Here is a 27,587-nt window from a genome sequence, read left to right as displayed (position 1 = left end):
ACCTTGACTTTGTTGTCCTTAAGCCATTTTGACAAATCTTTGGAAGTATGCTTGGGGTCATTGTCCATTTGGAAGACCATTTGCGACCAAGCTGTAACTTCCTCACTGATGTCTTGAGATGTTGCTTAAATATATCCACATCATTTTCTTTCCTCATGATGCCATCTATTTTGTGTCCCAGTGGCTGGAAGTGCCAAGCTTATAGAGACATACCCCAAGAGGCTTGCAGCTGTAATTGCTGCAAAAGGTGGTTCTACAAAGTAGAGGTCGACCGATTTGAATTGCCATGGCCGATCTTTTTAATTAGGCCGATTTTTGAAGTTTTCATAACGATCGGTAATCATTTTTAGATGCCGATTACATTGCATTCCACGAGGAAACTGCGTGGCAGGCTAACCACCTTTTTCATGAGTGCAGCAAGGAGCCAAGGTAAGTTTCTAGCTAGCATGAAACTTATCTTATAAAAAAAACTATCAATCTTTACGTAATCACTAGTTAACTACACATGGTTGATGATATTACTAGGTTAACTAGCTTGTCCTGTGTTGCATATAATCAATGCAGTGCCTATTAATTTCTCATCGAATCACAGCCTAATTCAACTTCGCCAAACGGGGGATGATTTAACAAAAGCGCATTTGCGAAAAAAGCACAATCGTTGCACGAATGTACCTAACCATAAACATCAATGCCTTAGGAAAGTATATATTTTTAAACCTGCATATTTAGTTAAAAGAAATTCATTTTAGCAGGCAATATTAACTAGGAAATGGTCACTTCTCTTGCGTTCATTGCACGCAGAGTCAGGGTATATCCAACAGTTTGGGCCGCCTGGCTCGTTGCGAACTGTTTCTTCCTAACAAAGACCGTACTAAATTTGCCCGAATTTTACATAATTATGACATAACATTGAAGGTTGTGCAATGTAACAGCAATATTTAGACTTAGGGTTGCCACCTGTTTGACAAATACGGAATGGTTCCATATTACACTGAAAGAATAAACGTTTTGTTTTCGAAATGATAGTTTTCAGATTTGACCATATTAATGACCAAAAGCTCGTATTTCAGTGTTTACTATAATTAAGTTAATTTTTTGATAGAGCAGTCTGACTGAGCGGTGGTAGGTAGCAGCAGGCTCGTAAGCATTCATTCAAACTTTACTGCGTTTGTCAGCAGCTCTTAGCAATACTTGAGTCACAGTGCTGTTTATGACTTCAAGCCTATATAACATCCAATAATCAAAGGTATATGAAATACAAATGTTATAGAGAGAAATAGTTGACGTGTCATAATTCCTATAATAACTACAACCTAAAACTTCTTAACTAGTAAAATTGAAGAACTGGGAATATTGAGCCACCAGCTTTCATATGTTCTGAGCAAGGAATTAAACGTTAGCTTTTTTACATGGCACATATTGCACTTTTACTTTCTTCTCCGACACTGTGTTTTTGCATTATTTAAACCAAATTGAGCAGGTTTCATTATTTATTTGAGACTAAATAGATTTTATTTATGTATTATATTCATTTAAAATATATGGGTTCTTTGTTCATTCTGTAATGTTGTAATTGTCATTATTACAAATATATATAAAAATTGGCTTTTTATTTATTTTTTTATTTTTTGGGTCCTCCAATAATCGGTATCAGCGTTAAAACCATAATCGGTCGACCTCTACTACAAAGTATTGACTTTGGGGGGGTGAATAGTTATCCACGCTCAAGTTTTCAGGGTTTTTTTTGTGTTGTTTGTTTCACAAAACTATTTTGCATCTTCAAAGTGGTAGGCATGTTGTGTAAATCAAATGATTCACACCTTCAAAAAATACATTTTAATTCCAGGTTGTAAGGCAACAAAATAGGAAAAATGACAAGGGGGTGAATAGTTTCACAAGCCACTGTAGTATTGAAAAAAAATGGTACACTGGTCAACAATACTCTACCATTTCTTTGATTTCATTATTCCGTGTGTGTGTGTGTGTGTGTGTGTGTGTGTGTGTGTGTGTGTGTGTGTGGAATGAACACTATATAATCTAATTGGCCTAAGTCAATCAGAACTATTAATGATAGCTTATACTTAGCTTTGAAATATTACATGAAAAAAGCTAGCAAAATCAAAAGTTATGACCTTACTCTCCAGAGAGAGAAGATTTGATTTACTATAGAGCAGGGGGTTCCCAACATGTGGTCCGCGGACAACCGCACTTTTTTTGGTATATATATTTTTTTCCCCAAAAAAATAATTAGTTGGGAGTATTAATGGTATAATAAGCAATTGTGTATTACTTTTCACAATGCAAATAGTTTATTATTATAATAATAGGCCTTTAATTTGTTACTTTCACTGCTTAAATGGACTAAATGTGACTACAAAGATATTTTATGTTAAAGTTCTGAAACTCTGCGAATGGTGGTCCTCGAGCTTTTAACGATCCCCGGAACGGAAAAGGTTGGGAATGGCTGCTATAGAGGGAACCGATCTAGCGTATTGGGTAATTCCACAGTAACAGAATGATGCTGAAACTCAGATTTTAAAATGTATACAAAAAAATGATGTGCATATGGTTTGTTAAACTTTGCAAAGGACTACTTTGAACAATTTCCACTGAAAATGTTACAGAAACACATTCACTTGAACAGTGCAGATGCAAAGTTTGGTAACCGAATGACGGTTTGCTGTTTGTGCCATCATTCTGTTACTAAACTTTGCAAGTAAATGTGTTTCTGTAACGTTTTCAGTGGAAATTCGGTTGTCCTTATGCATATAGTTGGTTTATTTAACTTTGCATTCATTGGTTTAAAGTGAAAAATCTGAGCCAGCATCAATCTGGAATTTCCCTAATGGGTGATAGTGAGAAAGGAGAGGGAGAGATAGGAGTGAGTGGTTTCCTTTGCTGTGGAAAGGGCAGTGGAGCAGGTATGATGGTCTTCTCCCTGTCATGTGATAGGCACTAGTTTAGTCAAGTGGTGTGTGTCAAAGCAGGAGCCAATTTTAGAACATGATGCAATGCTTCTCGCACGCACAGCGAAGTGTGTGTGTCTTTGGGAGAGTGTGCATACTAGTCTTTCAGCCAAGGAGAGGGCGCGAGTTCCCATTCCCTCCTATCTACTCGTGCGCCATTGCCCAAGTCCCTTCCACCTTTCTTACATTACACCCTCTAGCACTCCAACTGTAAAAGTAATAGACTGGCTTGTATTTGACTTCTGAAAGGCACCTCTTGTAACTAATGGACGGGGAGAAATGTTATTTACTTGAGTGATTTGTGCAATGTACCAACTGTACGCACACGTGGTGTGCACACACATCAGCAGGCTCTCCCTCTCTCTCCTTTGCTGCTGGGTGTGAGTAGTTTTAATTAGCGCTTAGTGAATGAAGACTTCCACACACATGACATGGAGGAACATTAGATGGAGCATTGAACTTAATGGCTGAGTGGAAACTCTGGGATGAGTGATAATTGTATTGTTTTTACTGTGTTCTGTTCAGTCAGTACACTGCTTGGAATAGAGTAGTGCCTTCAGAAAGTATTCACACCCCTTGACTTTTTCCTCATTGTGTTGTTACAGCCCAAGATTTTGTCACTGGCCTACATACAATACCCATTAATGTCAAAGTGGAATTATGTTTTTATTATTGTTTACTTATTAATGTCTTCAGTCAATAAGTATTCAACCCCTTTGTTATGGCAAGCCTAATTAAGTAGAGGAATAAAAATGTGCCCAACAATTCACACAATACATTTCTTGGAATCAGTCAGGTTGCGATAATAGTGTTAAACATGATTTTTGAATGACTACCTCATCTCTGTACTCCACACGTACAATTATCTGTATGGTCCCTCAGTTGAGCAGTGAATTTCAAACACAGATTCTACCATAAAGACCAGGGAGGTTTTCCAATGCCTCACAAATAAGGGCACCTATTGGTAGATGGGTCAACAACAAAAAAATAGCCTATGTGACTCACCACCTGGATTCGGTCTTATGTGGCAAAATGTGAAATAGTGTTTTTAGAGACTCAGAGCTACAAAATGGTATGTCATACACTGCATTTGAGGAACAATGGGGAAAGTAATTCTGCTTACTTGTAAACTCACAAGAAAATTGCCTTTGAATGTTTTGGTATCTAGTGAAGAGCTCTTTGTCTACACCCGTTCAGCATCGTTCACACCCTCTTTAGTTCTCGTTTCGCTCTCGGAACACACACTTGATGCTCTGGCTGATGATTTGTTTACCTCTGGATAACATGAAAACAGCCTAACCAGCAGATGTTTACCGACACCTGCCATATTCCAACGGGTGTTGTATACACGTCACGTAATGTTAGCTGACGAGCCAGCCAACTAACGTTAGCTAGTTAAACAACAATGAACAAAGTGCCAACAATGCCACAGTGCTGTGAGCTAACCAACCTGGTTCAATGTTAGCTAGCTAACATTAGGCTCTAACTAGAAAAGCAAACAGCTCTTGGAAACGAATAATAACATCCGCTAGGGAGCCAGCCAGCTAACGTTAGCTAGCTAACAGTACACTTTAGCTTAAGACATACACTACCGTTAAAAGTTTGGGGTCACTTAGAAATGTCCTTGTTTTCCAAGAAAACATACAGTTGAAGCCAGAAGTTTACATACACCTTAGCCAAATACATTTAAACTCAGTTTTTTCACAATTCCTGAGATTTAATCCTAGTAAAAATTCCCTGTTTTAGGTCAGTTAGGATCACCACTTTTATTTTAAGACTGTCAGAATGATAGTAGTGATTTTATTTCAACTTTTATTTCTTACATCACATTCCCAATGGGTCAGAAGTTTACATACACTCATTAAGTATTTGGTAGCATTGCCTTTAAATTGTTTAACTTGGGGCAAACGTTTCAGGTAGCCTTCCACAAGCTTCCCACAATAAGTTGGGTGAATGTTGGCCCATTCCTCCTGACAGAGCTGGTGTAACTGAGTCAGGTTTGTAGGCCTCCTTGCTTACACTCTTTTTCAATTCTGCTCACAAACATTCTATAGGATTGAGGTCAGGGCTTTGTGATGGCCACTCCAAGAACTTGACTATTGTCCTTAAGCCATTTTGCCACAACGTTGAAAGTATGCTTGGAGTCATTGTCCATTTGGAAGACCCATTTGTGACCAAGCTTTAACTTCCTGACTGATGTCTTGATGTTGCTTCAATATATCCACATAATATTCCTCCCTCATGATGCCATCTATTTTGTGAAGTGCACCAGTCCTTCCTGCAGTAAAGCACCCCCACAACATGATGCTGCCACCCCCGTGCTTCACGGTTGGGATGGTGTTCTTCGGCTTGCAAGCCTCCCCCCCCTTTTTCCTCCAAACATAACGATGGTCATTACGGCCAAACACTTCTATTTTTGTTTCATCAGACCAGAGGACATTTCTCCAAAAATATGATCTTTGTCCCCATGTGCAGTTGCAAACTGTAGTCTGTCTTTTTTATGGAGGTTTTGGAGCAGTGGCTTCTTCCTTGCTGAGCTGCCTTTCAGGTTATTTCGATATAGGACTCGTTTTACTGTGGATATAGATACTTTTGCATCTCCTTCCTGAGCGGAATGATGGCTACGTGGTCCCATGGTGTTTATACTTGCGTACTATTGTTTGTACAGATGAACATGGTACCTTCAGGCGTTTGGAAATTGCTCCCAATGATGAACCAGACTTGTGGAGGTCTTGGCTGATTTCTTTTGATTTTTCCATGATGTCAAGCAAAGAGGCACTGAGTTTGAAGGTCTTGAAATACATCCACAGGTACACCTCCAATTGACCCAAATGATGTCAATTGGCTGATTAGAAGCTTCTAAAGCCATGACGTAAAGGCACAGTCAACTTAGTGTATGTAAACTTCTGACCCAGTAGAATTGTGATACAGTGAAATAATCTGTCTGTAAACAATGGTTGGAAAAATGACTTGTCATGCACAAAGAAGATGTCCTAACCGACTTGCCAAAACTATAGTTTGTTAACTTCTTTGGGCTAGGGGGCAGAATTTAGATGAATGAGGTGCCCAAAGTAAACTGCCTGTTACTGAGGCCCAGAAGCTATGATATGCATATAATGTAGATTTGGATAGAAAACACTGAAGTTTCCAAAACTGTTAAAAAAAATTCTGTGAGTATAACAGAGCTCATGTGGCAGGCAAAAACCTGAGGAAAATCCAACCAGGAAGTGGGAGATTTTGAGCACTTCCTAATGCTTCCAGCCGATCTCAACAGTCTTTAGAAATTGTTTCAGGCTTGTAATTTTACAGGGAATCGAATAAGAGCTCTCAAAACAACAGGCTTCCTGAAAGACATTAGTGTACGTTCACATGAAGCGCGCCGTTCCTTCTTTTTCTTCTGTATTCAATGCGCTATTGTCCGGTTGGAATATTATTGAAGATTTATGACAAAAATATCCTAAATATTGATTATGGACATCGTTTGACATGTTTCTACGAACTGTAATGGAACTTTTTTTACTTTTCGTCTAGTCTTTGCGCCCGCACATTGCATTTCGATTAGTGAGCTAAACTGAAGTAAACATGCGAACAAAACTGAGGTATTTGGACATAAATATGGACTTTATTGAACAAAACAAACATTTATTGTGGCACTGGGAGTCTTTCAAGTGCATTCCGCCGAAGATCAGCAAAGGTAAGTGAAGATTTATAACGCTGTTTCTGACTTTTGTTGACTCCACAACTTGGCGGGTAACTGTATAGCTTGCTTTGATGGCTGAGCGCTGTACTCAGAAAATTGAACAATGTGCTTTCGCCGTAAAGCTGTTTTGAAATCTGACAAAGCGGTTGCATTAAGGAGAAGTTTATCTTTAATCCTATGTAAAACACTTGTATCTTTAATCAAAGTTTATGATGTGTATTTCTGTAAATTGATGTGCTCATTCACCCGAAGTTTTGGAGGCAAAACATTTCTGAACATTACGTGCCAATGTGAAATGGGGTTTTTGGATATAAATATGAACTTTATCTAACAAAACATACATGTATTGTGTAACATTGAGTCCTGGGAGTGTCATCTGAAGAAGATCGTCAAAGGTTAGTGATTCATTTTAGCTGTATTTCTGGTTTTTGTGACACCTCTCCTTGCTTGGAAAATGGCTGTGTGGTTGAGAAGATTCTCACCAGGAAGTGGCCTGTCTGACAAGTGGTTGTTCTTCTTGCCTCTGTTTATTGAAGACTGAGGATCTTTGCTGTAACGTGACACTTCCTACGGCTCCCATAGGCTCTCAGAACCCGGGAAAAAGCTGAATGACCTAATTCAATGCCCAGGCTGAAACACACTAGCGCGTTTGGCAAGTGCTCTATCAGAGGGCCATTAGACGAGGCTCGTGCATGAGGGGATAGCATGCTTTTACTTTTTCTCTCGTTGAATGTAAACAGGCTTTGTCGGTCGGAATATTATCGCTTTTTTACGAGAAAAGTGACATAAAAATTGATTTTAAACAGCGGTTGACATGCTTCGAAGTACGGTAATGGAATATTTAGAATTTTTTTGTCACGAAATGCGCAATGCTCGTAACCCTTATTTACCCTTCGGATAGTGTCTTGAACGCACGAACAAAACGCCGCTGTTTGAACATAACTATGGATTATTTGGGACCAAACCAACATTTGTTATTGAAGTAGAAGTCCTGGGAGTGCATTCTAACGAAGAACAGCAAAGGTAATAAAATTTTTCTTATAGTAAATCTGACTTTGGTGAATGCTAAACTTGCTGGGTGTCTAAATAGCTAGCCCTGTGATGCCGGGTTATCTACTTAGAATATTGCAAAATGTGCTTTCACCGAAAAGCTATTTTAAAATCGGACATATCGAGTGCATAGAGGAGTTCTGTATCTATAATTCTTAAAATAATTGTTTTTTGTGAACGTTTATCGTGAGTAATTTAGTAAATTCACCGGAAGTGTTCGGTGGGAATGCTAGTCACCTGCTAATGTAAAAAGCTGGTTTTTGATATAAATATGAACTTGATTGAACAGACATGCATGTATTGTATAACATAATGTCCTAAGATTGTCATCTGATGAAGATCATCAAAGGTTAGTGCTGCATTTAGCTGTGGTTTGGGTTTATGTGACATATGCTAGCTTGAAAAATGGATGTCTGATTATTTCTGGCTGGGTACTCTGCTGACAATCTAATATTTTGCTTTCGTTGTAAAGCCTTTTTGAAATCGGACAGTGTGGTTAGATTAACGAGAGTCTTTAAAATGCTGTAAAATAGTCATATGTTTGAGAAATTGAAGTAATAGCATTTCTAAGGTATTTGAATAACACGCCACGGGATTCAACTGGCTGCGTCCCACCTAGCCCAGAGAGGTTAAGAAGTGCAAATTAACCCTAAGTCACTGTATTCGGAATAGGCCCAGTCTTGGAAAAACTACAATCCACTTCCTGGTTGGATTTTTTCTCAGGTTTTTGCCTGCCATATGAGTTCTGTTATACTCACAGACATCATTCAAACAGTTTTAGAAACTTCAGAGTGTTTTCTATCCAAATCTAATAATAATATGCATATCCTACGTTCTGAGCCCGAGTAGTAGGCAGTTTAATTTGGGCACCTCATTCATCCAAACTACTCAATACTGCCCCCGGGCCCAAAAAGGTTAATGACTCCAAAGTGTATGTACATTTCCGACTTCAACTGTACATGAAATTAGTTGCAAAATGAATAGTAAATATAGTCAAGACGTTGACAAAATTATAAATAATGATTTTTAATTGAAATAATTGTCTTTCAAACTTTGCTTTCGTCAAAGAATCCTCCATTTGCAGCAATTACAGCCTATTAGGCCTTTGGCATTCTAGTTGTCAATTTGTTGATGTAATCTGAAGAGATTTCAACTCATGCTTCCTGAAGCTCCTCCAAGTTGGATTGGCTTGATGGACACTTCTTACGTACCATGCGATCAAGCTGCTCCCACAACAGCTCAATAGGGTTGAGATCCGGTGACTGTGCTGGCCACGCCGTTATAGATAGAATACCAGCTGACTGCTTCTTCCCTAAATAGTTCTTACATAGTTTGGAGCTGTGCTTTGGGTCATTGTCCTGTTGTAGGAGGAAATTGGCTCCAATTAAGCTCCGTCCACAGGGTATGGCAATGGCGTTGCAAAATGGAGTGATAGCCTTCCTTCAAGATCCCTTTTACCCTGTACAAATCTCCCACTTTACCACCACCAAAGCACCCCCAGACCATCACATTGCCTCCACTGTTCTTGACAGATGGCGTCAAGCACTCCTCCAGCATATTTTCATTTTTTCTGCATGTCATGAATGTTCTTCTTTGTGATCCGAACACCTCAAACTTAGATTAGTCCATTTTTTAACCAGTCTTCCAGTGTCTGTGTTATTTTGCCTATCTTAATCTTTTCTTTTTATTGGCCAGTCTGAGATGTGGCTTTTTTCTTTGCAACTCTGCCTAGAAGGCTGGTGTTTTGCAGGTACTATTTAGTGAAGCTGCCAGTTGAGGACTTGTGTAGTGTCTGTTTCTCAAACTAGACACTAATGTACTTGTCCTCTTGCTCAGTTGTGCACCGGGGCCTCCCACTCTTTCTATTCTGGTTAGAGCCAGTTTGCGCTGTTCTGTGAAGGGAGTAGTACAGAGCGTTGAACGAGATCTTCAGTTTCTTGGCAATTTCTCGCATGGAATAGCCTTCATTTCTCAGAACAAAAATAGACTGACTAGTTTCAGAAGAAAGGTCTTTGTTTCTGGCTGTTTTGAGCCTATATTCAAACCCACAAATGCTGATGCTCAAGATACTCAACTAGTCTAAAGAAGGCCAGTTTTATTGCTTCTTTAATGAGAACAGTTTTCAGCTGTGCTAACATAGATGCAAAAGTGTTCTAATGATCAGTTATCCTTTTAAAATGATAAACTTGGATTAGCTAACACAACGTGCCATTGGAACACAGGAGTGATGGTTGCTGATAATGGGCCTCTGTACGCCTATGTAGATATTTCATAAACAATCTGCCGTTTCCAGCTACAATAGTCATTTACAACATGAACAATGTCAACACTGTATTTCTGATCAATTTAATATTTTAATGGACAAAACATTTGCTTTTCTTTCAAAAACAAGGACATTTCTAAGTGACCCCAAACTTTTGAACAGTAGTGTATAGCTAGTTAAACAGTGAACCTAGCTAGGTAAAGAATGTTTAAGATCACTCACCTCACATAACGTTAGCCAACGTTAGCTCATTAAACAACAATGAACGAAGTGCCAACAATGCCACAGTGCTGGGAGCTAACCAACCATGTTCAATGTTAGCTAGCTAACATTAGGCTCTAACTAGAAAAGCAAACGGCTCTGGGAAACAACGTTAGCTAGCTAGCTAACAGACATTTACATTTACATTACATTTACATTTAAGTCATTTAGCAGACGCTCTTATCCAGAGCGACTTACAAATTGGTGCATTCACCTTAAGATATCCAGTGGAACAACCACTTTACAATAGTGCATCTAAATCTTTTGGGGGGGGGGGGTTAGAAGGATTACTTTATCCTATCCCAGGTATTCCTTGAAGAGGTGGGGTTTCAGGTGTCTCCGGAAGGTGGTGATTGACTCCGCTGTCCTGGCGTCGTGAGGGAGCTTGTTCCACCATTGGGGTGCCAGAGCAGCGAACAGTTTTGACTGGGCTGAGCGGGAACTGTGCTTCCTCAGAGGTAGGGAGGCGAGCAGGCCAGAGGTGGATGAACAGTACACTATCTTGAACTGAAACCATTTTCTTTCAAAATTACAAATGTGTAGTATCTTAAAATGTAGCTAGCTTACACTAGACTCTTACCTGTGTACATCATCATGCATGATGGATGGGGTCTCCCTGTCAGGAATGCCATACCACGGTTGCCCTTCGTTTGAAGATGTAATCCAGAGACGGATGTTTTCGCCATCTCTTTAGCTATCATACTCTAATTCCACTGATTTTCAAAACTTGATCCTCCAGAAAGTGGAGAGCAAAATGCAGCTCCACTACACAATACATTTTTTTTAAGTCGCTTTCGACAGGTTTACCAACAGACTGACGAGTTCAAATAGACAGACGCCTTCAATTTGGCAGACCAATCCTAACTCTCTCGGCATGTCCAGCCCACTCATTATCTCAGCCAATCATGGCTAGTGGGAAATTCGCTCCCTTTTTCTGTGTCTTAACCAACAAGGCTTGTAATTTAACAATTGTATTCATATGTACAGATGGCATGCAAGTTTGTTATTAAAGCACATGAAAGTTTCACATGTTCGAGAAAGCATTTCTGCCAAGAAACGTATTTTGATTATATATTTTTTACTTTCAAACAGCTCTCCTGTGAAGTGACTTGCGACATACCCCTAGTTTCCTGACTCGAGTCACATATATTGAATATCCCTTTGAGCATGCTGAAGTTATTAATTACACTTTGGATAGTGTATCAATACACCCAGTCACTACAAAGATATAGGTGTCCTTTCTAACTCAGTTGCCGGAGAGAAAGGAGACCGCTCAGTGATTTTTACCAGGAGGCCAATGGTGACTTTAAAACAGTTACAGAGTTAAATGGCTGCGATAGGAGAAAAGTGAGAATGGATCAACAACATTGTAGTTACTCCAAAGTACTAACCTAATTGACAGAGCGAAAAGATGGAAGCCTGTGCAGAATAAAATATTCCAAAACACCCATCCTGTAAGTAAAGTAAAACTGCAAAACATATGGCATAGAAATGAACTTTTTGTCCAGAATACAAAGTGTTATGTTTGGGGCAAACAAAAGCCAGCGTTGAGTGCCACTCTTCACATTTTCAAGAATGGTGGTGGCTGCATCGTGTTATGAGTATGCTTGTCAATTGCAAGGACTATGGAGTTTTTTTTAGGATAAAAATAAATGGAATAAAGCTAAGTATAGGCAAAATCCTAGAGGAAAAGCTGGTTGTCTACTTTCCAACAGACACTGGGAGACCAATTCACCTTTCAGCAGGACAATTACCTAAAACACAATGCCAAATATGCACTGTAGTTGCTTACCAAGACGACGTTGAATGTTCCTGAGTGGCCTAGTTACGCTTTTGACTTAAATCAGCTTAAATCTATGGCAAATCTAGAAAATGGCTGTCTAGCAATGATCAACAACCAACTTGAAAGAGCTTGAAGAATAAAAAAAATCCAGGTGTGCAAACTCTTAGACTTACCCAGAAAGACAATCCGCTGTAATCACTGCATAAGGTGATTCGAACATGGATTGACTCAGTGTGAATACTAATGTATATGAGAATCCTTTATTTCATTTTCAATAGCTTGTCTAAACACGTTTTCACTTTGTCATTATGGGGTTTTGTGTGTAGATGGGCGTTTTTCCATTTTATTCAGGCTGTAACACAACAAAATGTGGAATAAGTCAAGGGGTATGAAGTCAAGGGGTATGAATACAATCCAGAAGGGATGTTGGTTATTAATGGTAACGTATGCTGGTGTTTGATGTTTTTATAAGCCTTGATTACCGCCTGTAACGAGGTCTGTCACCTGAGGTGTCTTGAGAGGGAGAGGCCAAGGGTGAGGGAGAGATGGAGGAAAGCCCCCTAAGGAAGAAGTGAATGCTCCCTTTTGTCTGGAGAGGCTCTCTCGCTCTCACCCTCTTCACGGCTTTGAAAAGAAAGATTGGGAGAAAGTGAGCGAGTGTGAAAGATGGCAGGCAGCCGTGGATGATAAAAATGGCCCTGATCTCAGGCATGTTAAAGGATGCCAGATGGCTGTGGACAAGTGACTGATCTGGGCAGGGATTCCATCAATTGGTGTTGCGGCCTGCTTCAGGGGGTGTAAAGTCAGGGCTTGGTTGGGCACTTGCAGGGCTAGTGACCAACTGGGCCCTGGTGATGTCAACTCACAATAAGACACGTTGAGTGACTCTACCTCCTGCCCCTCTCTCCCCTCCCTTTGTAAACAGGTTTTCACTCTCAACCAGGCAGCGCAGCCTGAAATGGAGGCCAGCTCAGGGTAGGAGAGAGGTCTGGGGGGTGTTTGTTCAGCTACTAATTGCGGTCTCGGCTAGATATAGGCAAAGATAACTATTAGCTGAACCTTTCTCCTCTTATGAATCAGATTTCTTAGACAGAAAACAGGGATGTCCAGAGTCTCTTCCTATAACAATTACATGCGAGAGAGACAGATAATTGTCTGTTCCACAAGCACACTGTTCAGTTAATGTGAATGTTTGGCCGCAGAGGCAGCCTTCTCTTGCGCCACTGAGGGAGCTTTCCAGGTCAAAGTTCGTAGGCTGTGGACATTTCTAAGTGACCCCAAATTTTTTATCAGTAGTGTATCTCTTTCTATTATGCGTGATAATAGTGTGGAACAGATATCCAAAATTAAAATAACTTGGAGCAGATTTTCTGGTGTTTTTAATCTTATGACCAACTATAAAAATCACATACAATTAATCATTAGATTGTTCTCTACTCTATTTTAGCCTTAATATGCTTGTACTTCAAGTGTATTGTTTTCATTAGTCTGCTGTTGATACAGTACCAAAATGTTTTGCATGTCAGCAGTACATTTTTCAAGATATCGGACTTTCAAGAAGCCAAGTGTCCGCTGTCCACATCATGAAATGTATCTCTTCTATTTACTCTAATCATGCTAAATTCTCTGAGTAAATTGTCTAACTTTTGAACCATATATGGTATAGGCTAGACCAGGGGTGGGCAACTCCAGTCCTCAGTGCCTGATTGGTGTCAGACTTTTTCTCCATCCCTAGCAAACACAGCTGATTAATCAAATTGCATTCTAAACTGAAGATCGTGATTTGGTGATTATTGGAGTCAGGTGTGTTAGCTGGGGCAAATCTGTGACACCAATCAGGCCCCTGAGGACTGGAATTGCCCACCCCGGGCTAGACATACTGTAAGGTTTGGACAAAAACTATTCTGATGCAATTTTTTTTTTATTGAATGAACATATTTTTTTTATAAGGATTGAATAGAAAGACAGTATAAGGGTTTACGCTCAGGCTAGAATGGAAGGCGGACGGTGCATAGAAGAGAAAATATCTATAGAGTTCCAAAGGTACTTGCACTCAAAACTAACTTTTCCTGTAGAAAGTGAAATTCCAAGTATAAATACACTATAGTACACACGCTAAAGTGCCCAAAAATACATTTTGAGCAATTTTTTGTAAATATAGCTCCCCCAGACCGAGCTTCCACAACTGGAAGGCATTATGCCATCGGCCCTAACTCCACCCGTCCTGTGGGTTAGGTTACCTGGGCGCAGAGTTGCCTACTCTTATCGGTAATCCAGTAGCATTGTTTTGGAGAAAGTCACAGTACAGCCTAACTGAAAAATGCCACCTAGATGCCTCATTTCTGGATGCAAGACACCCAAGCCAACTTTAACATTTTCTCAACATGTCCAGAATGAAGGCGAAGATGGTTGAAATTGGCTGGGAAAGACAAGTCGGACCTTTTCAAAAGTAATTGCCTGTGCCATATTTATCGATTAAAAATAAATAAAAAAGAAATACATTTATCCTGACCAACAGGTACAGTGCCTACAAAGTATTCACCCATATACACACAATACCACATAATGACAAAGTGAAAACATGTTTTTGGAAATTTTTGCAAATGTAATAAATTAAAGCCAGAAATAGCTAATTTACATAAGTATTCACACCCTGAGTCAATACTTTTTATAATCACCTTCTGCAGCAATGAGTCTTTCTGGGTAAGTTTAAGAGCTGTGCACACCTGGATTGTACAATATTAGCACAAGGTTCTTTTCAAAATTCTTCAAGCTCTGTCAAATTGGTTGTTGATCATTGATAGACAACCATTTTCAAGTCTTGCCATAGATTTTCAAGCAGATTTTAGTCAAAATTGTAACTCGGCCACTCAGGAGCATTCACTGCATAAGACATTAAAGCATGTTAACTGAAATATCACATCTGTGAAATAAAGTGGGGTCTGAAATGATTGACAACCTTTATAATAATGAGCAAAAATGACTATAAAATACGTCATTCAAATGCTGAGCAATATTGTATGCTCCAAAAACTTGGGAAATTGTATTATTTTATACTAATACATTTGCTGAGAGGACATTTTGTTTAACAAAATAAGGTAAAAAATTATTGACACCCCTGTTTTCAATACCCTTTTCTAAAATGTTGTATTATCATTGCAAAATGTTCATTTGGTGGCCAATTAACCATTTCTTTGAGAATTTTCATGTGTGCCTTGGGTTATTGTCTTGCTGTAAGATCCACTTGCAGCCAAGTTTCAGCCTCCTGGCAGAGGCAACCAGGTTTTTGGCTAAAATATCCTGGTACTGGGTAAGGTTCATGGTGCCATTGACCTTAACAAGGGGCCCATGACCAGTGGAAGCAAAATAGCCCCATAACATCAGAGTGAGAGAAGTTTCAGCCTCCTGGCAGAGGCAACCAGGTTTTTGTACTGGGTAAAGTTCATGGTGCCATTGACCTTAACAAGAGGCCCAGTGGAAGCAAAATAGCCCCATGAGAGGGAGAGGCGCGCGCAGAGGGAGAGGGAGAGGCGCGCGCAGAGGGAGAGGCGCGCGCAGAGGGAGAGGGAGAGGCGCGCGCAGAGGGAGAGGGAGAGGCGCGCGCAGAGGGAGAGGGAGAGGCGCGCGCAGAGGGAGAGGCGCGCGCAGAGGGAGAGGCGCGCGCAGAGGGAGAGGCGCGCGCAGAGGGAGAGGCGCGCGCAGAGGGAGAGGCGCGCGCAGAGGGAGAGGCGCGCGCAGAGGGAGAGGCGCGCGCAGAGGGAGAGGCGCGCGCAGAGGGAGAGGCGCGCGCAGAGGGAGAGGCGCGCGCAGAGGGAGAGGCGCGCGCAGAGGGAGAGGCGCGCAGAGGGAGAGGCGCGCGCGCGCAGAGGGAGAGGCGCGCGCGCGCAGAGGGAGAGGCGCGCGCGCGCAGAGGGAGAGGCGCGCGCGCGCAGAGGGAGAGGCGCGCGCGCGCGCGCGCGCACTCACAATTCTGATTTGAGACAGAGCTTGTTGGTGTCTGTGTGTCTCTCTTTGTGTGTGTGTGTGTGTGTGTGCGTCTCTGTGCAGCCATGTCACCCATGATACATGTCTGAAGAAGTGGGGAGATGACGTGGAAACCGGCCACTAGTTGCATCAAATCAAATTGCATTGGTCACATATACATGGTTAGATGTTATTGCGATTGTAGCGAAATGCCTGTGTTTCTAGTTCCGATAGTGCAGCAATATCTAACAAGTAATCTAACATTTCCACAACTACCTAATTAGAGGTCGACCGACTATGATTTTTCAACGGCGATACCGATTATTGGAGGACCAAAAAAAAAAAAAAACCGGTACCGATTAATCGGCCAATTATTATTTTTTTTAAAAATGGCTTTATTTTTGTAAATAAAAAAATGTATCCTTTTATAATTTTATTTATTTATGTATTTATTATTTTTTTGGGGGGGGGGTAATAATGACAATTACAACAATACTGAATGAACTTTTATTTTAACTTAATATAATACATAAATAAAATCAATTTTAGTCTCAAATAAATAAGGAACATGTTCAATTTGGTTTAAATAATGCAAAAACAGTGTTAGAGAAGGAAGTAAAAGTGCAATATGTGCCATGTAAAAAAGCTAACGTTTAAGTTCCTTGCTCAGAACATGAGAACATATGAAAGCTGGTGATTCCTTTTAACTGGGAATATTGAAGACTCATTCATGTTAAGAAGTTTTAGGTTGTAGTTATTATTGGAATTATAGGACTATTTATCTCTACACCATTTGTATTTTTATATACTTTTGACTAGTGCCTATAAGAACATCCAATATAGTATTGCCAGCCTAATCTCGGGAGTTGATAGGCTTGAAGTCATAAACAGTGCTGCGCTTCAAGCATTGCAAAGAGCTTCTGGCAAACGCATGAAAGTACTGTTTGAATGAATGCTTATGAGCCTGCTGCTGCCTACCACCGCTCAGTCAGACTGCTCTATCAAATCATAGACTTAATTATAATAAACACACAGAAATACGGGCCTTAGGTCATTAATATGGTCAAATCCGGAAACTATCGTTTCTAAAACAAAACGTTTATTCTTTCAGTGAAATACAGAACCGCTCCGTATTTTATCGAACGGATGGCATCCATAAGTCTAAATATTGCTGTTACATTACACAACCTTCAATGTTATGTCATAATTATGTACAATTCTGGCAAATTAATTACGGTCTTTGTTAGGAATAAATGGTCTTCACACAGTTTGCAACGAGCCAGGCGGCCCAAACTGCTGCATATACCCCGGACTCTGCTTGCACAGACCACAAGAGAAGTTATTCAATTTCCCTAGTTAATATTGCCTGCTAACATGAATTTCTTTTAACTAAATATGCAGGTTTAAAAATATATACTTGTGTATTGATTTTAAGAAAGGCATTGATGTTTAGGTACATTGGTTAGGTACATTGGTGCCACAACAGTCCTTTTTTCGCAAATGTGCTTGTTAAATCATCACCCGTTTGGCGAATTAGGCTTTGATTCGATGATAAATTAACAGGCACCGCATTGATTATTTGCAACGCAGGACAAGCTAGTTAACCTAGTAATATCAACCATGTGTAGTTAACTAGTGATTATGTGAAGATTGATTGATTGTTTTTTTTATATGCTAAGTTTAATGCTAGCTAGCAACTTACCATGGCTCCTTGCTGCACTCGTGGTCAGCCTGCCATGCAGTCTCCTCATGGAGTGCAATGTAATCGGCCATAATTGGTGTCCAAAAATGCAGATTACCGATTTGTTATGAAAACTTGAAATCGGGCAACCACTACTACCTAATACACACTTAAGTAAAGGAATGGAATAAGAATATATACATATAAATGGATGAGCAATGACCGAGCGGCATTGGCAAGATGCAATAGATGGTATAAAATACAGTATATACATGAGATGAGTAATGCAAGATATGTAAACATTATTAAAGTGGCATTATTGAAGTGGCCAATGATTTCAAGTCTCTATGTAGGCAGCAGCCTCACTGTGTTAGTGATTGCTGTTTAACAGTCTGATGGCCTTGAGATAGAAGCTATTTTTCAGTTACTCAGTCCAAGCTTTGATGCACCTGTACTGACCTCGCCTTCTGGGTGGTAGTGGGGTGAATAGGCAGTGGCTCGGGTGGTTGTTGTCCATGATGATCTTTTTGGCCTTCCTGTGACATCGGGTGCTGTAGGTGTCATAGAGGGCAGGTACTTTGCCCCCGGTGGTGCGTTGTGCAGACCGCACCACCCTCTGAAGAGCCCTGCGGTTATGGGCAATGCAGTTGCCGTACCAGGCGTGATGCAGCCCGACAGGATGCTCTCAATTGTGCATCTGTAAAAGTTTGAGAGTTTTAGGTGACAAGCCAAGTTTCTTCAGCCTCCTGAGGTTGAAAAGGCGCTGTTGCGCCTTCTTCACCACACTGTCTGTGTGGGTGGAACATTTCAGTTTGTCAGTGATGTGTACGCTGAGGAACTTAACTTTCCACCTTCTCCACTGCTGTCCTGTCGATGTGGATAGGTTGGTGCTCAGTGAGCACTGTTACCGTCAAGTAGGTTTTGCTAGGGCGTTGCGGTTGGGTGTAAGCGTCTGTTTCTGATTCATGTGTGAAAGAGACACACGCACATCTTTCACACACACAGAGATGATGGAGAGAGATTGAGTAGGGGGATGAATGAACAGGCTGTGTTTGGCACTGCTAGCGTGACCAGAATAGGAATGTTGCAGGCCAGTGTTAGTTGCAGTGTTAGCATTGTGCTAGCTAGTAGTAGGCTCTGAGCAGGCCTGGGGTTAAAAGGGCTTAGAGAGGGGGAGCAGGGGAGCGAGAGAGGGAGCTCCTCCTAGGCAGCGAGCGGTGGCCTCACGTATTCTCCCAGTGTGCCTCTGTCTGTTCTGTCTATCGAAGGGTTAACCCTGGGCAGCTCTCCTCCCCGAAATGGAAGGGGCCATTGAATGGCTGCTTTCCACGGCCAGCAAACACATTGGTTAAGGGTGAGGGCGGATCTGGGTGGGAGCTGTACTCCGGCATGTACTCTTCCTGGGAGATCGGGAATCTGATTGCCAACACACTGCATGCCGTGATCACAGCATGTACGCAGCAGCACAGAGAGAGGCAAGGGAAGTGTGTTGCATTTTTGTGTGTGTTCTCTGCTCAGTGTGAAGAAAAACGAAGAAAAATGCTCTGATCGCATAGACGGTAGGCTCCTATGTTGGATAAGGCCATAGGTGTTTCAGATTTCAGTTTTTCTCCCTCGTGTTTTTCACCTCCGTCCTTAGCTTGTCCATCTATCCCTCTTTAATTTTCTTCAGCGAGCCTGCTCCCCAACCTCCACCTTCACCTTCCCACCCCTCAGATCTCACATGATCCCTTCTCCAGCCCCTTCCCTCCTTCCCTCCGCCCCTCTCTCATCACCAACCTCTCTCATTTCAGACAGGCAGTGAGGAGGCCTGCCCCTGCCTCCTCGCTGAGAGGCAGAAGGTCCTTCCTTGTTATTCTGCTGGCAGTAAGCGTGTGATGTCCTTACTGTAGTGTCAACCCTCGAAGGCTGGCTGACTGGCTCATTTCAATTCTTCTCCTTTCCCAATTGTTTTTCCCTCTCAACTATTGAGGGATAGTAAGCTCAGTCAGCATCATCACCCTTCCCAAAAAAGAAACCTTTTCCTGCTGGGGTGAGCACAGCAGCAGATATTCCAGAAGTGTGTGTGTGTGTGTGTGTGTGTGTGTGTGTGTGTGTGTGTGTGTGTGTGTCGTCTTGCCCTGAAGAGGAAGATGATGACTCCCAACCTGTCGTCTGTCTCAATGTGTCCTCACACCATGCTTACAGCGGCTCCAGATAGCCCCACACTGGACCGCATGCACGTATGCACACATACCTCGTCACTTTTTAAACAATAAGGTTGTCACGAGACAACTGTTTGAAAAGTGACCTGGACTTTTTCCACAGTTTCAGTTTAGGTTTTTACAATGATCTAGCCACAAATGACTGCTAGCTTTTGTATAGAGTCATACATTCCCTGACATCACCACTGTATTGTATCACTAGAATTAAGCTTATAGTACATTTTTAACCAGGATTTCTGTTTGAAGACATGGGTTAGGCTAATCTGAAAGTGTGCAGATAACCACATGTTGTTGTGGTGACTGGACCAGACCCGAGCCACAGGTATTGTTGTGTATCACTTCATTAAAGTAATGGGCATTAGTAGAATAAACAGGAGGGGGATATAGTCAGTCAGGATGAACTTTGTGGAGTAAAGTGGAATGTTAACTGTCTGACTTCCTCGTGAAGAAAACCTTAAGCAAAGGAGCTTTAAGTTGTGTAACTAACAGAGAGCTGAAAGTCCTGTCTCCATGTTTATATATGTGGTAGTTGTGATGCAGGTTGTTTTGACACTGTTTATGGACTGGTTGTGTTGTGTAGTGTCTGAGCCCAGCTGAGGCTGCGCTGGGTTATTTTTACCATGGCCGGGAACCAGGGAGCTCTGACTGTGAACTAGGTTGTTGTTAGAAAGGGGTCATCCCACCAGGCAGGTGCTATATGCAACTGGGAGAGAGTGAGAGACACTGTGGTGTGGTGGTTTTATCTGGGCCTCTGTCAAGCCAGACAGCTGGATTTCTCATCTGCAAAACTCTAGCCCTGTCCAGCCCCAACCCCATCCCAGCTCAGACCAGGCCTATACCACTTCCCAGTCCAGCCTAGCTTTGTTCAAGCCAGACCAGCTCTGATGGCCTAGGATCGTTCCAAATGTATTGTGACTGTTTTAGGCTTATGGTGGGGTGGTACATTATACTTTTCGTCCCCTCTTTCAGGCCCCTCACTTTAATGCTGCTGATCAAATACACACTTCTCATTCAACTCTCTCCATCCATTGGACTCTCTCATATAACGTAGGGCCACTGACATGCACTGTTCACTTAAACAGACACACTGTAGTAGTAAACAAACAGACCTGTAAAAAATGGCAGCATTAGTAATAGTTACAACAGAACGGATGACAGCAGCTTCCTCTCCTCCTCATTCGCAGTTACTTCCTTCTGTGTTGCTCTCTTCTGTTAGCCCATGGTGTGGTAACGGTCAGGGTGCGTTTGAGGTTCCCTCCCTCCAGAGGGCACTGGCTAGCAGGCAGCCATGCATACAGAACCCTGAGGTTTCCACCCCAGAGCCTGGATCGAGAGCCTGGATCCCAGAGTCAAAAACCTCTAACCTCCCTCCTCAGCGCTGCCTCTCATTCTCTCCTCCTTCTCCATTTTTGGGTTTAGTGTTTTGTCCCCACCCCTCCCCCCTCCCACTTCCATTCCGTTGTAAAAGGAGAGTAGAATGCTGTGGTTGTTTTGAGTTGGACCCAGCCAGTTCCTGTCTCTCCAGCTTGCCAAACACGCGGGACAGACACACAGCTTTTATACAGCAGCCTATCAAATCCCCTCACATTGTTCCATCCGGGATGTCAGTCCACGGCGGGCCGCTGTCAGCACGGGGAGCAGGTGACTGACTGCCAGCAGTGCTGCTGGGCCAGCTCCGGTTACCGTTACCGGGAGCCCAGCCTGGCTCCGAGGTGATCCACTCTGGACATTGGGAAGGCTGTCTGGAGAGATCCATGGGGGGTTTCCACTCGGAATAAATTAAATGTAACTGACACAAATTCCACACGTTCGGTTTCTAGCTATTGTTGGTTAGAAGAGCTGTATTGTTCCAATAGTAGGAGTGAGGCATTATGGTAACGGAATGACATAATGAGTCCCTGATCTATACTACACCGAAATGCATAATTATGGATATGAATGTCATTCTCATGTTTCACAAGTTTGGACATCACAGCGTAAGGCAGTACAATACAGCAGAGCAGAGTAGGGTAGAGTTATGTGCAGTAGAGTACAGTAGAATTCAGTATAGTACTGTACAATGTACTGTACTATAATCTACTGTACTGTGCTACCCAAACTGTTGAAACATACTTCTATGATCGGTTCAGATTTGGTCCAGTCCGGTCCACCTGTGGACGTTATCATCAAGGCCAGGATGGACTGACCAAATTTCAACTACTTTCGACGTCCAGTGTAGGTCGGTGCTCAGTGGGTGACGATGCTGGCCACAATAAATGGAAAGATATGGGGCTCATTCGTTGGTGTCAGTAAGAGTTGGGAGAGGTGACATTAACTGGAGAAAGAGCTCGCAAGGGGGAGGGGTTGTCCAGACAGGCTGTTTTAACACTTGGTTTGACCACCAGACAACAGAAAGACAAAGAAAACATTTATGAGCTGAACATAACAGTATGCCAGTGGAAGGGAGGACAGTAGCAGGTAACCCAACTGTAGTTTGACTGTTATGATTTCCCATTGTAGCCAATTCAGTTGCAGTAATTCCGTTACAGATTTGTTTATTGTTCCGTTACAGGTTGGTAACGGAATTATGAGTTTGTTTATAAATTATTAAGTGAATCAAACTTTATCAGTAAAATCACTAACTAATTGATCTACCTTTACGTGTTCTGTATCCTCCCTCACGAGCAAGAGAATATAGAAAATCTAGGTGTGTTTTTGGTAACGGAATTACAAGGCACAAGGCAGTATTTCTTAAACTTACAGAAGGCAAACAATTTCTCAAACTAAATCTAGTGTTGATATTAGTTGGCAGCGTTCTTTATGTCAACATTGTGTTTTGATGTATTTCTAATACCTTGACTTTTTCAGGAAGACCCATTTATCCAGAAATCAAATCCTTTACTGATGCCAAGTTTCTACAATTGAAAATGTTATCTATGCCTTCATTTCCCAAAAATATAGACTCTTAGCTTTCACACCAAATTTGGAATGCTCTTATGAACTTCACATGTTGGTGCTCATGGGGCCTTTTCGGTGGAAATGCCCATATACAGTTGAAGTCGGAAGTTTACAAACACTTAGGTTGGAGTCATTAAAACTTGTTTTTCAACCACTCCACAAATTTGTTGTTAACAAACTATAGTTTTGCCAAGTTGGTTAGGACATCTACTTTGGGCATGACACAAGTAATTTTTCCAACAATTGTTTACAGACAGATTATTTCACTTATAATTCACTGTGTCACAATTCCAGTGGTCAGAAGTTTACATACACTACATACACTTGGAATTTTCCAAGCTGTTTAAAGGCACAGTCAACTTAGTGTATGTAAACTTCTGACCCATTGGGAATGTGATATAAGAAATAAAAGCTGAAATAAATAATATTATTCTGACATTTCACATTCTTAAAATAAAGTGGTGATCCTAACTGACCTAAAACAGGGAATTTTGACTAGGATTAAATGTCAGGAATTGTGAAAAACTGAGTTTAAAATCTTTTGACGCAGTTTACTCTCCGTTAGTCAGCACCTCTGCAATCATTTGGGTGTGAGTCAACTCATTTGGGGGGAGGCTTTTTACTCAGGGAGACCGGGTAATATATTTGATCCCGACGTTAGTAATATCTACAGTCTGAGCCGATTCAAGACTGAATTCAGACAGCCCCCTGTATTGAGTTTGAACTCTAACCATCTTCCCTCTCGCCCTCTCTCTCTTTCCCCCACTCATTCTCCCTCCACAGTGTGTCCCTCCACCTGTAAGCATCGGGCCTGTACCCAGCATGGCTACTGCTGCCACGACCAGTGCCTGGGAGGCTGCTTGGAGGCAGGCAACGCCAGCAGCTGTGTGGCCTGCCAGAACCTCCTGCACCAGGACACCTGTGTGGACCGCTGTCCCCAGGGATTCTACATCTTCAAGGGCTGGCGCTGCGTCTCTCTCTCCTTCTGCCAGGACCTCCACAACCAGTGCAAGAATGGAAAGAGCAGTGACTGCCATGAGTACGTCATCCACAACAAAGCCTGCATCCCAGAGTGCCCCTCAGGGTACACCACCATCAACTCTACCACGTAAGTCTTAGAACTATAACATGACAGCCATATACCACCATCAACTATACCATGTAAGTCTTAGATCTATAACATGACAGCCGTTTACTAGGGGTTTAACGATTCACCAATACGCATCACATGTTTGAGATATGAGTACATCGGTTGGCGGGACTCAAAACCCATCCAAATGTAGAATGCATCGGTCAGGAAATCGGTCCAAACGTTACGAATTGCCAGTTCAAAATGTTTTTGCTCAATTTACTATATCTTCACAGCCTCCCGAGTGGCACAGCAGGGTAAGGTGTCACTACAGTCTCCCGGTCACAGCTGGCCGTGACCGGGAGACCCATGAGGTGGCGCACAATTGGACCAGTGTTGTCTGAGTTAGGGGAGGATTTGACTGGCTGGGATTTCCTTGTCCCATCGTGCTCTAGCGACTTCTTGTGGTGGGCCGTGTGCATGTAAGCTGACTTCGGTCACCAGCTCGACGGTGTTTCCTCCGACATATTGGTGTGGCTGGCTAACAGATTAAGCGAGCAGTGTGTCAAGAAGCAGTGTGGCTTGGCAGGGTCGTGTTTCGGAGGACGCATGGCTCTTGACCTTCGCCTCTCCCGAGTCCGTAGGGGAGTTGCAGCGATGGGACAAGAATGTAACTACCAATTTGGATACCACGAAATTAGGGAGAAAATGGGGTTTTACTATACCTTCCAAAAATACCTCCGGAATAATACTGAGTCCTCTCCTTCAGTGTTGAACTAAGCATGTAATTGTGTTGCGTGATTGATCTACAAGTCATTTTGCATTCAATATTAGTAGCCTAGTCAAATTGTGTACACTGCGCAGCTTCACATGCTGACCAACGAGAGGTAGGCCTATTCCTGACCTGGCACATCTGCGGGTAACCTTCAGCTTTCAAAATGTTTGTAAAATGGGTTGCGCAATATTAGGCTTTATTAATTGAGTGGCAACCAATGTAATTTGCTAGGTTATTTTTATCAAATGCCCTGTTGAAAATTGTGTTTTACCCGGAATAAATGTAGCCTAACTACCCCCGGAGACAACTCTCATCTGGCTATTAGAGGTTGACCAATTAATCGGAATGGCCGATTTAATTAGGGCCGATTTCAAGTTTTCATAACAATCGGAAATCAGTATTTTTGGACGCCGATTTGGCAGATTATTATTATTATTATTATTGTTTTTATTTTTTACACCTTTATTTAACTAGGCAAGTCAGTTAAGAACACATTCTTATTTTTAATGACGGCCTAGGAACGGTGGGTTAACTGCCTTGTTCAGGGGCAGAACGACAGATTTTTACCTTGTCAGCTCAGGGATTCAATCTTGCAACCTTACGGTTAACTAGTCCAACGCTCTAACCACCTGCTTTACATTGCACTCCACGAGGACCCTGCCTGTTACACGAATGCAGTAAGAAGCCAAGGTAAGTTGCTAGCTAGCATTAAACTTATCTTATAAAAAAACTATGAATCATAATCACTAGTTAACTACACATGGTTGATGATATTACTAGTTTATCTAGCCTGTCCTGCGTTGCATATAATCGCTTAGGTACACGCTGCTCCAACGTGTACCTAACCATAAACATCAATGCCTTTCTTAAAATCAATACACAACTATATATTTTTAAACCTGCATATTTAGTTAATATTGCCTGCTAACATGAATTTCTTTTAACTAGGGAAAATGTGTCACTTCTCTTGCAACAGTCAGGGTATATGCAGCAGTTTGGGCCGCCGGGCTCGTTGCGAACTGTGAAGACTATTTCTTCCTAACAAAGACAGCCGACTTCGCCAAACGGGGGATGATTTAACAAAGCGCTTTTGCGAAGAAAGCACAATCGTTGCACGACTGTACCTAACCATAAACAGCAATGCCTTTCTTAAAATCAATACACAGAAGTATATATTTTTAAACCAGCATATTTAGCTAAAAGAAATCCAGGTTAGCAGGCAATATTAACCAGGTGAAATTGTCACTTCTCTTGCGTTCATTTCAAGCAGAGTCAGGGTATATGCAACAGTTTGGGCCACCTGGCTCGTTGCGAACTAATTTGCCAGAATTTTACGTAATTATGACATAACATTGAAGGTTGTGCAATGTAACAGGAATATTTAGACTTAGGGATGCCACCCGTTAGATAAAATACGTAACGGTTCCGTATTTCACTGAAAGGAAAAACGTTTTGTTTTCAAGATGATAGTTTCCGGATTCGACCATATTAATGACCTAAGGCTCGTATTTCTGTGTGTTTATTATATTATAATTAAGTCTTATGATTTGATAGAGCAGTCTGACTGAGCGGTGGTAGGCACCAGCAGGCTCGTAAGCATTTATTCAAACAGCACTTTGCGTTTTGCCAGCAGCTCTTCGCTGTGCTTCAAGCATTGCGCTGTTTATGACTTCAAGCCTATCAACTCCCAAGATTAGGCTGGTGTAACCGATGTGAAATGGCTAGCTAGTTAGCGGGGTGCGCGCTAATAGCGTTTCAAACGTCACTCGCTCTGAGACTTGGAGTAGTTGTTCCCCTTGCTCTGCATGGTTAACGCTGCTTCGAGGGTGGCTGTTGTCGATGGGTTCCTGGTTCGAGCCCAGGTAGGAGCGAGGAGAGGGACGGAAGCTATACTGTTACAGTGGCAATACTAAAGTGCCTATAAGAACATCCAATAGTCAAAGGTATATGAAATACAAATCGTATAGAGAGAAATAGTCCTATAATTCCTATAATAACTACAACCTAAAACTTCTTACCTGGGAATATTGAAGACTTGTGTTAAAAGGAACCACCAGCTTTCATATGTTCTCATGTTCTGAGCAAGGAACTTAAACGTTAGCTTTCTTACATGGCACATATTGCACTTTTACTTTCTTCTCAAACACTGTTTTTGCATTATTTAAACCAAATTGAACATGTTTAATTATTTATTTGAGGCTAAATTGATTTTATTGATGTATTATATTAAGTTAAAATAAGTGTTCATTCAGTATTGTTGTAATTGTCATTACAAATAAATAAATAAAAATCAGCCGATTAATTGGCATCGGGTTTTTTGGGCCCTCCAATAATCGGCATCAGTATCGGCGTTGAAAATCATAATCGGTCGACCTCTACTGGCTATACATTGAATTTCATTTCGATTTTTTTCAGGTTCAACATCAGCAATAGTTTTGGTAGTTTTGCTTGAAACAATCAGTTGTCATTTTTAGATATACCGGGTAAAGTATATAATTTTATAATGAAAGTCACTTTTGCTACCCACACAGCATGGCCAAAGCAGGAGACCTTGAAGAAGAGAAGTTCACTCCAAGTCATAAAAACTTCCAAACGGTCTAAACCATTCTATTATGAGACGGGGGTGAAATCCAAAGTTTTTCATATATTCATAGGCAATGTCATAGCAAATTTGTAAAGATAAATATTGATACATTTCTATAACATATACACAGGGAGTCAGGAAGCGGGTGCAGAAGATAATCAGGACAGGGCATCGGCTTTGATGTTCTTTGAACCTGGGCGAAATAACAAGGTGAATTCGAATCTAGTGAAGAATAGGGCCCACTTTGCTTGGCGCCGATTCAGCCCCCTCGCTGTCCGTATGTACTCCAGGTTTCCGATGGTCGGTGAGGATGAGAAATGCTTCCTTGGCGCCCTCCAGCAAGTCTTCCCA

General features: G+C 41.7%; 1 protein-coding gene across 1 annotated transcript in view; it reads left to right on the top strand.

Annotated features, from left to right (window-relative positions):
* The window catches only part of LOC115192162 (insulin receptor-like), a 132,779-nt gene that overhangs the window by 53,882 nt on the left and 51,310 nt on the right, over positions 1 to 27,587 (top strand). Inside the window, exon 3 of the mRNA XM_029750363.1 lies at positions 23,592 to 23,916. Within this exon, the coding sequence (XP_029606223.1) occupies positions 23,592 to 23,916 (325 nt within the window). The remainder of the gene's footprint in view (positions 1 to 23,591; positions 23,917 to 27,587) is intronic.

Source organism: Salmo trutta, chromosome 4 (genome assembly GCF_901001165.1).
Source record: "Salmo trutta chromosome 4, fSalTru1.1, whole genome shotgun sequence".
Taxonomy (NCBI): Eukaryota; Metazoa; Chordata; class Actinopteri; order Salmoniformes; family Salmonidae; genus Salmo; species Salmo trutta.
Note: the sequence above shows the minus strand (reverse complement) of the source record. Positions and strands in the feature narration are given on the sequence as shown.